The sequence below is a fragment of the Patiria miniata genome, unplaced genomic scaffold (genome assembly GCF_015706575.1).
Source record: "Patiria miniata isolate m_02_andy unplaced genomic scaffold, ASM1570657v1 HiC_scaffold_16, whole genome shotgun sequence".
Taxonomy (NCBI): Eukaryota; Metazoa; Echinodermata; class Asteroidea; order Valvatida; family Asterinidae; genus Patiria; species Patiria miniata.
In genome coordinates, this window is record NW_024037054.1 from 5,088,683 (window position 1) to 5,103,490 (window position 14,808).

Genomic DNA, 14,808 nt, shown 5'->3' on the forward strand with positions numbered 1-14,808 from the left:
GGAGATACTAAATAATGAAATGTTTACGGAAACACCATGTGCGAATAATTTCTCAACTAAGAGAATGGTTCTGAAAAGAACCAGAGGTATAAACTCGACGTTCCGGTCAGTTGAGAAATTATTCGCACATGGTGTTTCCGCAAACATTTCATTATTTAAAAACACTGTAGAAAAAAAAGAAAGAAAAAAAAAGGAAAAATAGCCACGTCGCCGCACCACTTTTGGGGCAAGCTCCAAACCAAAACCGGAGACTTTTGTTTGGCCTTAAGGCCCGTTTTCTTGTCAAGTAGAAAATTGTCATCAGTATGCAGTGATACTTTTACACCCACCCTAGTTGAACGTTAATGACCATGGGGCAGTGGCCTATCCAGGGGGGGGGGGGGGGGGGGGAGGGGGGAGGGGGGGAGGGGGGGAGGGGGGAGGGGGGAGGGGGGGGGGGGGGGAGGGGGAAATCAAGTACAATACGCACACGTCGCGGTATGTCCCGTCCATATCCAGGGGCTAAATAAGCGCCTCATAGTCGCATCGTCATGTCACACGCGCTATAGCCGAGCGCATAATTTTGTACGTGTAGGAAACGGCTAGAGTAAAGACTACATCGTGCATGTTGACAAAAATCTACCTGAAGTCTATGCGTTCTAATGCATCGGTTTAACTTAAGTCTGCAAAGTGCAGTGCATGCCAAGCACAGTTTCATAACAGCAGCACGGTAAGTACTACATTTTGTCCATTGTCAGATTGTACATGTATGTACTGAGTATAATTAATTTTCATTTTTATAGCTGGGTCATTCTGCAGTAAGTGTCTACTTTGGGCCTTTTGATAATTTAGAAAATTGTTTTTTTTTCAAATGTTGAATTTCTTTTTATTCATGTTCATGGACAAAAATGATGGACATGATGGATGCCTTGAGCATGTTGAGTAACTCCAGCTCTAATGTGATTAGACTGCTGGAGTTACTCAAGCGAGGAAAATGGACCGTTGTTGTAATGCACTGGGGATATACAGTCCAGGATGTCGGGACTCGGTCTTAAATACGATCTAGTTCTTGTAACGTAGTTGGGCCTCATGCATGTTATGGCGTTGACGTTGTAAACAACGCCACGGGCCGTCTTTGCATAAATACACTCGAAATCATTTTAATTTTATCCCCGACATATAACCATGTATAATTTGGCCCTAGCGCCTAGGTTAATCACTTACTTGTTAGGCTTCCTGTGAATTTACGCAAGTGTTGGATCTGTCATTGCCTAGAAATTTGATGAAAAATACGACACGACGAACGTGTTCAAAATGATCAGAAAATCAAAGACAGGCATGATACTCTGGTACCCTAAGTTCCGAATGCTCAAAACGGTAGTCCCCTAGTGGGTACCCGACTACCGTCTTACATGGCAGGATGACTGTAATGTTACAATTCTGCTAAATCCACTTTAAAAATCTGCCAAATCACCCAGTACCGGGGTATATTGCTGTTCCACTGTGCAAGGGTTTGTTTCAGGGATCTTTCAAAAAATGAAGCTTTTCAAACCAAATGTGCTATTCTCTAATCCTTTTTTTTTCCTTCAGAAACACCAATCTACTGGTACATAATTCTGCTGAAAAAATATTCTGCTGAATTTTCTGTGCAACTCATTTTTGTATGCAAATATTCTGTCAAATTTAGCCGAAATTCGGCTAGAACGGCCACTCATCAATCCCAGTAACCGCAGATCACAATAAAGTATTTTTTTTTTTACTGTAGATCGAAGCATGGCTATATATAGCCACGTTCACGGGTCTAACTGTGACGGAGCTGACGAAATTAAAAATCAAACTCGTAGAGCGCCATCTACAGTTTGTTTGAAGCATGAATACCGGTACCACTGTCACATGTGCTTGGAAGTTCACACAATTCTGATCATACTCATGAATACTTTTTTAGAATAAAAATATAAATAAGGCATGTTCTAAAGCATTCAGAGATGACGCCGAAGAAAGGTACACGCCCGTAATTTAGCTAAAATTCTGGTTTTTGTGGGGTTTTTATTCCGACAAAACGATAAAATTTAGGACTTAATTTGTGTACAATGGTATAGTTTGAAGGATTGAATAGATTTAAGTAATATAGTAATAAGCACCTATCGTTTAAGAGTATTTACATGAAGAAAAGTCCCTTCAACAAATAATTACATGTAGGCCCTGTAATGATTGGAATTTTTACATAGTACGTTCGGAACATGGGTCAACATCAAACATCAGAAAATAAAGAACAATATCAACTTTATTCTCTAGCTTTTTATGAAAATTTAAAACATTAAAACACAAATCCACAAAAAACACAGCATAACTTTACGAATTTTCCGTCTAAATGGCGGCAAAGTATTGGGACATGAAAGTAGACACTTCACGAAGAATGACCCAGCTATCAAAACCCACAATTCGCCCCATCCCTAGCCCCCAAAATTATAGTTGAAGGGCCATAAAACTTTAAAGTAATGAAGTAATGACCTTTGTGATCTGAACAATTTCACTGTTCAGATTATTTAAGTTCACAACTCAAGATATGCATAGAGAACTAGAGTAGAGAATCCATCATTGTCATGATTGTGTATTCATCCCTTGTTCAAACTACATGTATTTGGACAGCAGGGCTTGTAAACTGTGGTGCTTATGCCCTGCCCAATTCATTGTGCATAAGTACCATGGAGCATAGAGCAAGGAAGCATCCAAGACTTGGACTACCCTCAAAAATTGTGCCAGTTTGGTAATTCTAACGTAGCGTTTTCAAGACGTAAACATTTGCTCGATTTTTACTTTGCAAGGTAAGCACAGCAGATAAGCACATACAAGTCTGCATATTGATGTCTGTTGGGGGATGTTTTCACGGATTATGTTGTTAAACATGCAATCAAAAAGACGATGGAAACTTTCGTCTACAAAAAACAAACTTTGGAGCACACAAATCACCTAAAAACATGGCGCCGACGAGACTTTTAGAAGTTTTGTACTTCATAGTGTAAACTTTTCTTGAATTTTGTTAGAACACTAAGATTTTGTTTGCTACAAATGAAGAATATGGTAATTCTGAAAGAAAATCTGTAAAAAACTTGATGCGCACACACACAGTTGAAATACTGAAGTGGCTTAATGTACACTTTGCTATTTGCTTGTTCAAGATCTTCTGCAGCACTGTCTTCAACACTTCTGACGAAGGAATTTACTGGACAGAACTATCCTCCACCATGGCCGAAAATGGAGAGAAACGCTCCAGATCAAACAAGGTCATCCTAGTCACTGGGGGATCAGGATTGGTCGGCCAGGCCATCAAGAAGGTTGCCACGGAAACCAAGAGAGCCGACGAGGAGTTCGTATTTGTCTCCTCCAAAGATGCCAACTTGAAGTAAGTTTTCACTGAATCTGTTCAGAAGAAAGTATTTGATAAAAAAAAAGTGGTTCGACAGCATGTCGGTTGTTCGTCGGTAGTTTTGTAAAGCTTGACACTCAAATTGTGTAAAAAAAACCCAAATGCACATGTATTGTTTAAAGGTTTATTTATTTTTTTATAGATCAGAGGAAGAGACGAGAAAATTGTTTGAGAAACACCGTCCGACGCACGTCATTCACTTAGCAGCACTCGTTGGTGGTCTTTTCAGAAACCTGTCACATAACTTGGACTTTTTGGTGAGTGTATCCTATGTCTACACAGTTGCAAGTAAGGGGCCTTACTAGAGGGGGGGGGGGGGGGAATGTGTAGGGATGTAGGGGGTGTCACCCTCTCTCACCTTTTGTTGTTGTTGAAAAAATTGTACCACCTGTTGGCAAAAGTGTGTGACTGCCGGTTTTGGACAGAATCGCCATTGGTCAGATGGTACCCAGCCCCTTCCCCCTCCTCCAGCTTTTCAATTTAATGGCATGGGGTAACTGGGGGTAAAATTCCTGGCTACCCTCAAGCACAGAGTAGCCATTTCAGCAATTTTGTCGTCACATGCCACCATTCAAGTTGGAAAATTCTACTGGAGTCCCTTGTCAAATTTTGTAGCCATGGGCAAAGACAAGGGGGAACAAGACTCTTATGAACAAACTCATAATTTGTTTGGAACACTTAAACAGTCCCTTGACCAAACGGTTTAGGTATCTGTGCTACATGTAGGAATCTACATGTAATGCATAGTGGCGTATATGCTACATGACATATTGGACATTCTATAAATTTAGGATCCAAAGTGTGACATTTTTCCTGTCCCTGTTACCTTGGTACTTTGTAATTTGCCATTCAAGTATCATAAAGAATGACTTCAAAATATTTTTTATTTGTTGGGTAGGTAGTTTACTATACATAATCACTCTTAGAGGACAACTGCATTAATTAAGGAGTGCATCTCAATTATAAAAATCATAAATGTAAGATGCAACAGAGACAGAAAAAAACAAGTGGACCCCAAATTTATTGAATGAGCCATACATCCATAGGCAATCCACCGATCCTGAACAGAAAGATGAACTACTCTACCAAACTCTTGTCGTGATGTGTGATAACGGCCCGTACAGCTGGGAATACCATGAATACCTTGTAACAAAGATCCAGACAGCTTGCTTTGATATTGAAGTTGCAGGGCTCTTCTTTTGATCTGGTGTCGACTTTCTGTCAAGCGATCTAATTATGTTTTTGAGTATTCATGATCCTACATTTTTGGCCTTTATTATAGAATTCTAATAAAGTGATTTTAACTACATTTCTATGTAACGCCAAGCATGTTTAGCTCTGAAATGAACTATGAAATGTTGCTTTTGTTTTCGTTCTGTGACCACACTTATTACAACACAAAATGTCTTTCTGTATCTTTGCTGTGACTACCTCTGCAGAGAGACAACCTCCGAATCAACGACAACGTCCTCAACTGTGCCTTTGAGTTTGACGTGGAGAAGGTCGTGTCCTGTCTGTCGACCTGCATCTTTCCGGATAAGACGACCTACCCAATTGATGAGACTATGATCCACAACGGCCCACCCCACTCCTCCAACTTTGGCTACTCCTATGCCAAGAGGATGATCGATGTGATGAACAGGTTGGCCAAGAGTAATTTCTTAACAGCCCTGCCCAAATGAGAGTATATGATACGAATTATGAGAACCTAACCCTCACCCCATCAGGTTGTCTTGATTCTTAGCCAAGTGCAACAAAATCTAACTGCAACAAAATGCCAATCCACTATTGCACATTGATATGGTTCCGAACTGAAAAAAAAAACTTTTTGGAATTTCATAGTTCATATTAAAGCTAAAGATATGGTGCTCAGCGTTTATGTAGCTATCACTTATTAGAATTCAATAATAAAGGCCAAAAATGTAGGATTATGAATATTCAAAAATATACTTAGCTCGCCTGACAGAAATTTGACCCCAAATCGAGCGCAGAGCCCTGCAACTTTGATAGCCACCGCGCGCAGTGAAGCAATTAATTAGCCATCTGGATCTTTGTTACACAAGTATTCATGGTATTCCCAGCTGTAGGGGCCGTTATCTCGCATCTATTGACAAGACTTTGGCAAAGTTGCTCATCCTGGTGTGCAGGATCCGTGATGTATACATTTACAGTAACCCTGCTAAATGCAACAGATGCACTTCAAAGTGCAACAGTGGATACTGTGGGACTCAAAAGCTAAATGAGTAGCATTTGCATGCCAGATGTTATTCCAGTTTTCCTGCTTTGAATGAACAGCTGCGGCAGATGGCAACATGGGCGTCGCCAGGCTTTTTTCTCTAGAGGGGGCAAAGCACATTTCAGCCCCCCCTCCCAAATCCCTATATCCCAGAAACTGTGTATTATGTGCGTGTGTATAGTACATGTACAATGTACATAAAGATGTGATTTGTTAGGCGAATTTGTTGGATACCAAATGTGCTAAGATTTTCTCTCTCTCTTTATGACTGAACGAGGGGGGTACTTGTGCATGTCTATAGAAAGCTCAGAATTTCTGCTAATAAGCAACTCCCAAATAATACAGTACGCATGTTAGGGGAGAGATTTGTCAGGAATGTCCCAATTTCAGAATTTTTAACAAAATCCCGTTGTAATCCGCAATTTCTGAATTTGACCTACGTATGAAGGTTTAGCCTTGGTCGGGGGGGGGGGGGGGGGTACCATCTATCGATGGGGGTGCTGTTCAAAACCGACGATTTTGCACACAAACGGCCTATGAGGACGATACATGTGCGAAATTCAGTAAAAGGCATCCAAAAAGGCAGATTCCACAAAAAAGGGAACCACTTCTTTTAAAAAAGGGCACTTGTTACGAAAAAAAAAAGGCACTTCTTAAAACAAAAGGCCACTCTTTACAAATTATTGGCGGGTAACCCCGTTGAAAAAGGGCATTTGAATGGTAAAAGGCAGTCTTTACAAAATATTGGGGGGGGGGGGGGGGGAAATAACCCCCCTTACCCCCCCCCCCCCCCCCCCCCCCCCCTGCTGGCTACGCCTATGCATGTACACATAGAGCAAAAGAAGTGGGTATTTTAAGGGTGCTTTCAGGTGATTACATACAAGCATACATGTATGGTATAGATCCTACGTTACTCTAGGGCCTCTGGTAGCCCCAAACCCTCTGCTGATTATGTCATGGATTTTTGCATTCCCCCCCCCCCAAACAAATCTCACCCATGAGATGCAGACTAACAAATGACTGTTGTCTTTGATCTAGAGGTTACTATGTGCAGCACAATCGCAAGTTCACCTCGGTAGTCCCAACTAACGTCTTTGGTCCTTGGGATAACTTCAATCTTGAGGATGGACACGTCATACCCGGCCTGATCAACAAAGTTTACTGCGCAAAACGTAAGTTTCTTTACCTCATCAACCTTCCTACTGTTTGAACAGTCACAGACAGTCAAAAATTCCGTCCACTTCCCCGCCATGCCTTTTACACAGGCTAGTCACCAACAGTCAGATAATATTTTAAGCAAGCACTCTTACTAGTCAAATTCAGTCAACAGACAAAAACAGGCAACTGGTAGGCACAGCTGGCTTATCATTCACCTACAGTCAAAGCATAGCTGTATCAAGCTACATAACCAGTCACAGCCAGTCAATCCTGCTTTATGTTGGCCTAGAGCACTTAACTGTTGAAAACAGTCACTTGATTGATTTCGACTGCAGGAACAACTTGGCGCAGAATGTATGTTTGCTTAGGAGGGTTAAAAAAACAAGCAAACAACAATGTCAGCGTCAGTGTTCAAATATTTGAATATTTAATCAAAATCCAAGTTCCAATAATCGAATACTTAATTTATGTGAAGTAAGACAAGATAAGTTTGCGGTAGCACCATGTGAATAAATCTCTTTTGTGAGTATGTGTGGTTCTGAAAAGAACCGGAGGGACATAATTTATGTGAAACTGCACAGCACTTAACAAATGTCATTCGGTTACTGTATCTATGATGCACACGTTGTACCTTGACAGGAGACGGTACTCCGCTTAATATCTGGGGCACCGGCTCCCCGCGTCGACAGTTTATTTACTCGGAGGATCTGGCCCGCCTCTTTCTCTGGGTCGTCCGGGAGTATGAGGAGGTGGACCCCATCATCTTGTCAGTGGGTGAAGAAGATGAGATCTCCATACAGGAGGCAGCAGAACTCATCGTCGATGCTTTTGACTTCAAGGGGCCCATTATTGTATCCTTTGTCATTTCCCAGTAACATGTCCTTGGAACTTAAAAGGCGGATTTGTAAATACGTGAGATGGCGTCGAGAGCCCATCATAAATACGTGAGACAGCTAATCCATTCCTATTTGTCGAGAGCCCATAACATGGGTGGTCTTGAATCCCTGTTTAAACACTGGCCAGCTATGTCTAAGACCGGTGTTTAAAACTGCATTTGTGCAACATGCCCGCAGTACGCAACGCGTGCGCCATCTACAGCCACTGCTTCAGATATGGTCTCAATAATAAGGAAAATGATAAGTTGGGCAAACCATGCACACGCAAACGCACACCATAGAAGTAACCTGAACATGGAGTAATATTGATGAACAAACTTAAATGTCAGAATTTTGTCACTTTTTAAAGTAATAGGGGAATAAATGTGTGCCAGTGAATGGGAATCGGTATTACATGTAAACACTATGTTTAGACTAGTTGGAGTTTGGAATGCTGATATAACCCGAGGCGAAGCCAAGGGTAATTATCAGCATCCAGTACTTGCCAATAGGAATGGGTAAACTGTCTTAGGTATTTATGAATAGGGGATAAAAGTGTGCTGGAGCATTTTTAACTTCAGGTTAAAACCAGTTATTATGATAGCCGATGTGCCTTTAACGTTCTAGAGTAAGTGTCGAAATACAAACGGAAGATTGAGCACGGAACGGTGCGCATTTTTCCAGTTGTTCTCTGTAACTCATGTAGATTTGTCTCTCATGGGAATCAAGTCTGATTTTAAATTGTTTAAAGTTTCGAAAGTGATGTGTTAACTGTTAAGGATGTTTCATACTTGATGCAAAAGGAATCTGGTAGACCATTAAGGTATAATATACGCACGGTATGTTTGAACTTTTTTTTTACCTTATGAAATAAATAATTGAATAAAAACCCACACAATACGTTTGAATTTTCCTGAATGACATTCACTGCCCAGAATGACACCAGCAAATCAGACGGCCAGTTCAAGAAAACGGCAAGCACTGTCAAGTTACGAAAGTACCTACCCGACTTCCAGTTTACTCCAATGAAACAAGGTACAATTTTTAGTTTTGATTTGCAATTTACAAATTAGGCTGAGGATGTGAGAGTTGAAGCAGTTTACTCACAGAAGACTAACCTCTACAAATAATGGTTGATGGCATTTTGCCTTTTTGAGATGTGGCGGACACAGGAGGGCGCTATTTGGTTTGAGTAAATGCAAAAGACGTTACCCAAATTAAACAATGCCCTCCTATTGTGTTAGTCTAAGTATCACCCGTTATCCATGGAGCCTGATATATCTAAGCATGTGTGAAGCCATTTCAAATCCGAAATCAGGACTAAGATTGTGATTGGTCAATTTCGAGGCCGTGCTTTTGTAATACAACAACCTGAACAAAAATGCTACTCATTGTGGGCGTGATGTTTATGCACACGGGGAGCTTGAATTATGCACATATATAAGGCGCCTGCCGATTGGTCAGTTCCGAGGTTATACGCAGTCTAGTTGCATAATTAATCGCCACATCTGCTTACGTATCACAGACCTTTGTCGGTTTTGCCAGGGCCAGAGTCTATTATATAGACCTACTATTTGCCATAACCTACAGTCTGCCATAACCCAAATGGGCTAATAGACCCTATTTGTTTTCAGTAAATGAAGGTGCAATTGAAGGGTACAAACTTGAATCTCTGGTTATTAACAGGTTTAAATGTAGCTGCAATGTAAATATTACATTTTTTGCAATCTTCCTTTTTGAGAGATAAAAAAAATGTGCTGTATTTTCTTCAATAAGCAATAAACATCTAGAAAATGGCATCTTTACAACACCGTCATACATGCATGTGTGCTCAAAATTAGTTTTGATTTGAAACCGATAATTTCTCAGGTTTTTCCACTTATTTTGTTGTTTTCCCCAAAGCTATCAAGGAGACGGTGGACTGGTTTGTTGAGAACTATGACGTCGCTCGCAAGTAACGGCGGAAGATTCTCCAGAAAATATTCCACGGGTAAACATGTCAGAATCAACTGATATTGCTAAAGGCTGGTCATTCCTAACATGAGCAATGGTCATCTAACTTGGCTGGAATTGAGTCTCCCACCGGAAGGAACAATCTTATGTATCATTTAGAAAGTTAGTTTGAGTAAGTTACATGCGAAGAGTTTATTTCCAATAATATGATATCCGGTTCGTTAGTGTGACGTCACTTCAGTTTAAACCATGCCTACTGGCCATTAAGTATCATCGGAACCATTGGAACAGGAAGTTTACGCAACACGAGTGTTTATCCAATCGGCACTAGTAATCAGTGGTGAGCCCGTGTGTATGACAATTTTACTAACGAACTGGATTTCCATTGGGGGGAAAAAGTGAAATAGTTGCACAGTTACGATAAATAGGTATAGAACATGCACAGTTAACAGCTGTTTCTCAACTCCTTTTAGCTTTATGGGATTCTTCAATTGAGGTTAAACTATATGACAACTATCAAAACTGATTGTGGGCGGCCAGGGAGGGCGGAATTCTGAAAGGTAACAAAATGGCATTTATTGCATTTTGGAAGCAAACTCTTCATGTGTTTTGATCATATTATTTTACACATTGTATTCTTAAAGCTGATTCACAGCTTGCGCGAAAGTGAACTAAGTTTAATGGCATCGACAACTAATAACATTTCATTTTGACGCATGCTGCTACTTTACTTAATTCGGTTGGCACTGAAATTCGAAACAGCCTTGATGCTAGTCTTTTATCTCTTGAATTCAGTTCAACTTCAACTGTGCCAATTAAACAGTCTGAACCGGTTGGCATGGGTGGCTGGTGCGTAATGCGCTTGCCTCTAACCAAGCACTCGCCTTTTACATGTACCAGTGTGGCCCGGGTTTGATTTCTGACTCGGACCATAATGGGTCATACGTTGGCTGCCTTAGGCACCTTTACATGCCTTCAGCTCATAGCCGCGTCCTTCGCAATTCAGTTTTCAGCTGCAACTAAGGAAAATTAGCCCCAAAGTCATTACTGTTATTATTGGTTAGCCTCGTACAAGTTTGAGCACTTTAATGCATAGGCAAGTTGACTATGGGTTGGCAATACTCTAACTTGCTAATTGGATTTGCTATTGTTAATGACTTATTCATTGTATTTATTCACTTACAAATTTGGTGGTATTTCGGTTGCTGCAGGGAGTAATAGGGCAGTTTCAGGCAGTAGAGTGATGTTAAAAGTGGGTTTTGGATTAAGATACAAGTTTTATGGGATAGGTTTCTATTTTTCTAGTATCTATATTTATTGTACTGTTCTTTTTTTCCAAAAAAGAAAGAAAAGAAAAAAAGACAATGAAGATCAGGCTTGAAACGAATGCACAAATGTATACATTAAACATAAATGCATTTCTGATATTCATAAAGACCTAAGACAGTTTACCTATTCCTAATGGTCGTAACCTTTCACGTGGTCAAGCTCAAATTAATCCCTTTTATGATTTTTTGAAGTGTAATTTGTTGATACCAATCTACAAAAACCATATTTTATTAAAACAATTTTCTTTCCTTTATGTTTTTATTTTCTTTTCTTTTTATGTCAGTGCAACTGTTTTACAATCTTCATTGTATCTTACGTTTATCTTTATAGTAGCCAATATGCAGATACTGTACGGGACAACTCGACATTAAACATTTGTTGACATCAATGCATGTGAATGTACAAGTCTGGAGGTTTTTTTTTAAAGTACACATATTTCACAAGCTGCCACCTACCAAATCTTTCAAAGTATACCGAGAGGTTTTGGACAATAATTGCAGAAATAATGAAAGGTGTGTCCGGACATAATGGCTAATGGGGGGGGGGGGGGGGGGGGGGGGGGGGGCAGTCGTTTTTATAAATGAGAAATGTATCAACTGAAACCGCAGAATGGTTTATAACAAATGTATAACAATGTACAAAGACGTTGGCTACACACTATCCACGGCCGTATAAATGCTTGTGTGGCGTGTTTTGTCGAAAGTACCAATGTTTATAATGCTTTCATTGGCCCAAAATGTGTCCACATTAAATAAATCTTAACAACAAAGAAAATATAACAATTAAATACATTTGTTGATAAAAGACATGGGAAAACGGGGGGGGGGGGGGGGGGGGGGTTTGCTGGGGGAAATGAAAACACTTTATTTGGGGGGGGGGGGAATGCCTCCGATGCCCCCTAGCGCCACTGTCTGCTGCTAACACGAAGCATGAGGAATCTGCAAAGACAAAAGAAAAATATTTCATATATTACATTTCTTTACATCCGAAGCACACGCAGATATGATCATAAAATGAAGATGTGTCATAAAAATTGATGCGCCACTTCCCCAAGACTAAGACAAAACTTGAAAAGTAGAAACATGAAGGAAAAAACACCATCTGATTCCTTTTTGCTAAATTACCTCAAGAATTGATGAAGACTTGCCCAGCAAGCAGGTCATCAGTCCTTCCGTCGGTCCTCCTCCCTGCTTCCGGTTCCTTGGGATTGAGAACTGATCGTATCTTCGTCCAGAATGATCTCTCATCTTGTAGACCGTCATCTCTGCCAGAAGATTAGAAGGAACACAATCATGTAAGAAACTGTGTGCTGGACAATTATGCGCCTGTTGCTCTCAGTCTTCAGATTTGTTGATTTGTGAAATTGTTAATTATTCTTTCAAATTAAATTTATTTGCCTCTAGATTCATCTTATTTTTTTTAAAAGAAGGTATCGGTAAAGTATCGGTAAATGCTCACACAACACACAGAACAACTTGAATAATCCTAAGACATTTTTTCGAAAGTAAAATAATATTAATTTTGTTTTTACCTGAGAAATCAGTAATGGGATGCCCGGCAAGCAGGGTCATCCAGCCATCCGGTGTTCCTCCTCCCTGCTTCCGGTTCCTCCGTATCATCAGCTCATGATATGAGCCCTCTGACTGACTGGTCCTCCTAATCTAATAGCAAGTTGCTGAAAATAAAAGAAGTCTTCCTAGCGGAGCTAGGTCATGTTACTACAATGTGCAGTGGTTTCCTTGTCATATTTGTGACCGGCGATGTGGTATAAAGAGAAGAAAAACGTATAATAATGGTCCTTACTTGACCACTATAATGATACAATCATTATTCATAGTAAAAGTGAAGTTTAGTTTAAGTCTAGGCCTACCCTACTGTTGCGCATGAATCCCTAATAACCGCGCACTTGGCAATCAACAACATTTAATAACCTTCACACGTAACTTAAAAGTACTTATAGCAAAAGATAATCTTTAAAACATCATTTTCTAGTCAATGATTCTATATAGAATAGCTGATTCAATATACAGGCTACAATTTTTATTCGGGCACAAAAAGTGTGTGTGTTGGGGGAGAGGGGGAAGGGGGGGGGGGGGCAAACGATATAATATTGAAAAGCTAACGTTGATCAAACCGCCACTGGTGTAAAAATCAATTGATGCATGTTTTTAACTCTGTAGATTCAGGTAACACTTTACAAAGCGATTACGACACTTTACTGTATGCGATTTCGACACTTTACTGTATGCGATTTCAAGGTGTGTCAGACGTAACAGGTGTCATTACACCTGATTTACAATATTACGCAAATTGTTAACATGGCCCTAACACACAAAAAAGGCAATTACCGATCTTTGCGAATCGGATATTATGGAAGAACAAATCAGAAACAATTAATGTTAATAGTGAAACATTTCGACAAGGATCGAAGACTGTTTCATGTCGCGGAACAATAATTCTGTGGAATCATTGCAACAATCATTCCGATTAAGTTTCACGGCCGTTACATGTTTCACGGGATCTGAGAGATCTGCACATGGCCTTATACATGTAGAGCTTATTTTTTTTAAACAATAGATCGCCAAATTTTAGTTAAGATGGATGGGCGTAGCGCGTTGCAGTTGAGAAAACTGTTGTCACACAGTAGGTTTGTAAACATGGCCCTATAGTATTTCACTCCATGAACCGGAGGAATATAAGATCTCTTCACCACATGGCCCTAAAATAACTTTGCATAAGAAAGTTTGAAAGAATTTCTATGAAGACAAAGTAAGATGTCCACATGGCCTTAGAACCCTGTAAAGAATCTGTCACATGGCCTTATACAAGTAGAGCGTTATTTTTTTAAACAATAGATCTCCAAGTTTTAGTTAAGACGGATGGGCGTAGCGCGTGGCAGTTGTGAAAATTGTTGCCACACAGACAAGTAGATTAAACATGGCCCTATAGTTCATGGCCCTAACAGGTGAGAAATACCCAGAGTATACAAGCAAACGTAGATCCAACATTTGAGTTTTGTAAGCTTCAAAATAGCTATGGATACTTAACACATGACCCTAGAGTATTTGACACAATGATTCGCACTCAAGACAGGATGAATGCCAAGCGGTGCTTTTATAGGAAAATTTAGAAAATTTGAAAGCATTAGGCTAGTTTTAAAGAAATTTCTACAGAACGGAGGAATATAAGATCTCTTCTCCACATGGCCTTAAAATAATTTTGCACCAAAAATTGTGAAAGAATGTATATAAAGACAAAGTAAGATATGTCCACATGGCCTTAGAACCCTGTAACTAACCTGTCACAAAAGTAAAATAGAAAACACAAGAAAAATCAGGTTTGGCAGAAATTTCTTCAAAACGGCGACGAATTTTTTTTGACATGGCCCTAGGATATTTTTCACAATGAGTACCGTGTAGAACGAAAACGACAATGAAATTTCAAAAAAAAAGTTGATTTGGATACACATGGCGCTAAATATGTAACACGAAATCCGTACAAACATGGCCCTACTATATCTGACAATCATTTTTTTTTTACAAGTGTCAAACAGGATATATTGAGCGTGCAGGATTAAACAAATATGTGCAGATTTAGCAAAAAGCTGAACGATTTACTACACATGGCCCCATAATTTCGACATAAAAATCTTCAAGACAGTAGACTTGTACTCAAATTTCGTATAACTTGTACTCGTTTAACTTTGTTCGCACCCGATTGAACTCGCTGACACGAGCTCATAATCGTACTCGAACTCCGAACTCGAACTCGTGTAATTTTGATCGCAACTAATTGAGCTCGAAAACGAACTTTGTTTGCATTCGAACTCAACAAAACCGCAAATAATTTAA

At 39.9% G+C, this 14,808-nt stretch overlaps 1 protein-coding gene across 1 annotated transcript; it reads left to right on the plus strand.

Annotated features, from left to right (window-relative positions):
* Positions 1-612: 612 nt before the first annotated feature.
* On the plus strand, positions 613-11,349 carry LOC119722744 (GDP-L-fucose synthase-like). Its single transcript, XM_038193043.1, has 8 exons — positions 613-709; positions 3,159-3,382; positions 3,549-3,663; positions 4,846-5,048; positions 6,681-6,814; positions 7,440-7,651; positions 8,611-8,710; positions 9,578-11,349. The coding sequence occupies exons 2-8, from the start codon at positions 3,225-3,227 to the stop codon at positions 9,631-9,633; spliced, it is 978 nt and encodes a 325-aa protein (XP_038048971.1). The 5' UTR covers positions 613-709; positions 3,159-3,224; the 3' UTR covers positions 9,634-11,349.
* Positions 11,350-14,808: the final 3,459 nt, after the last annotated feature.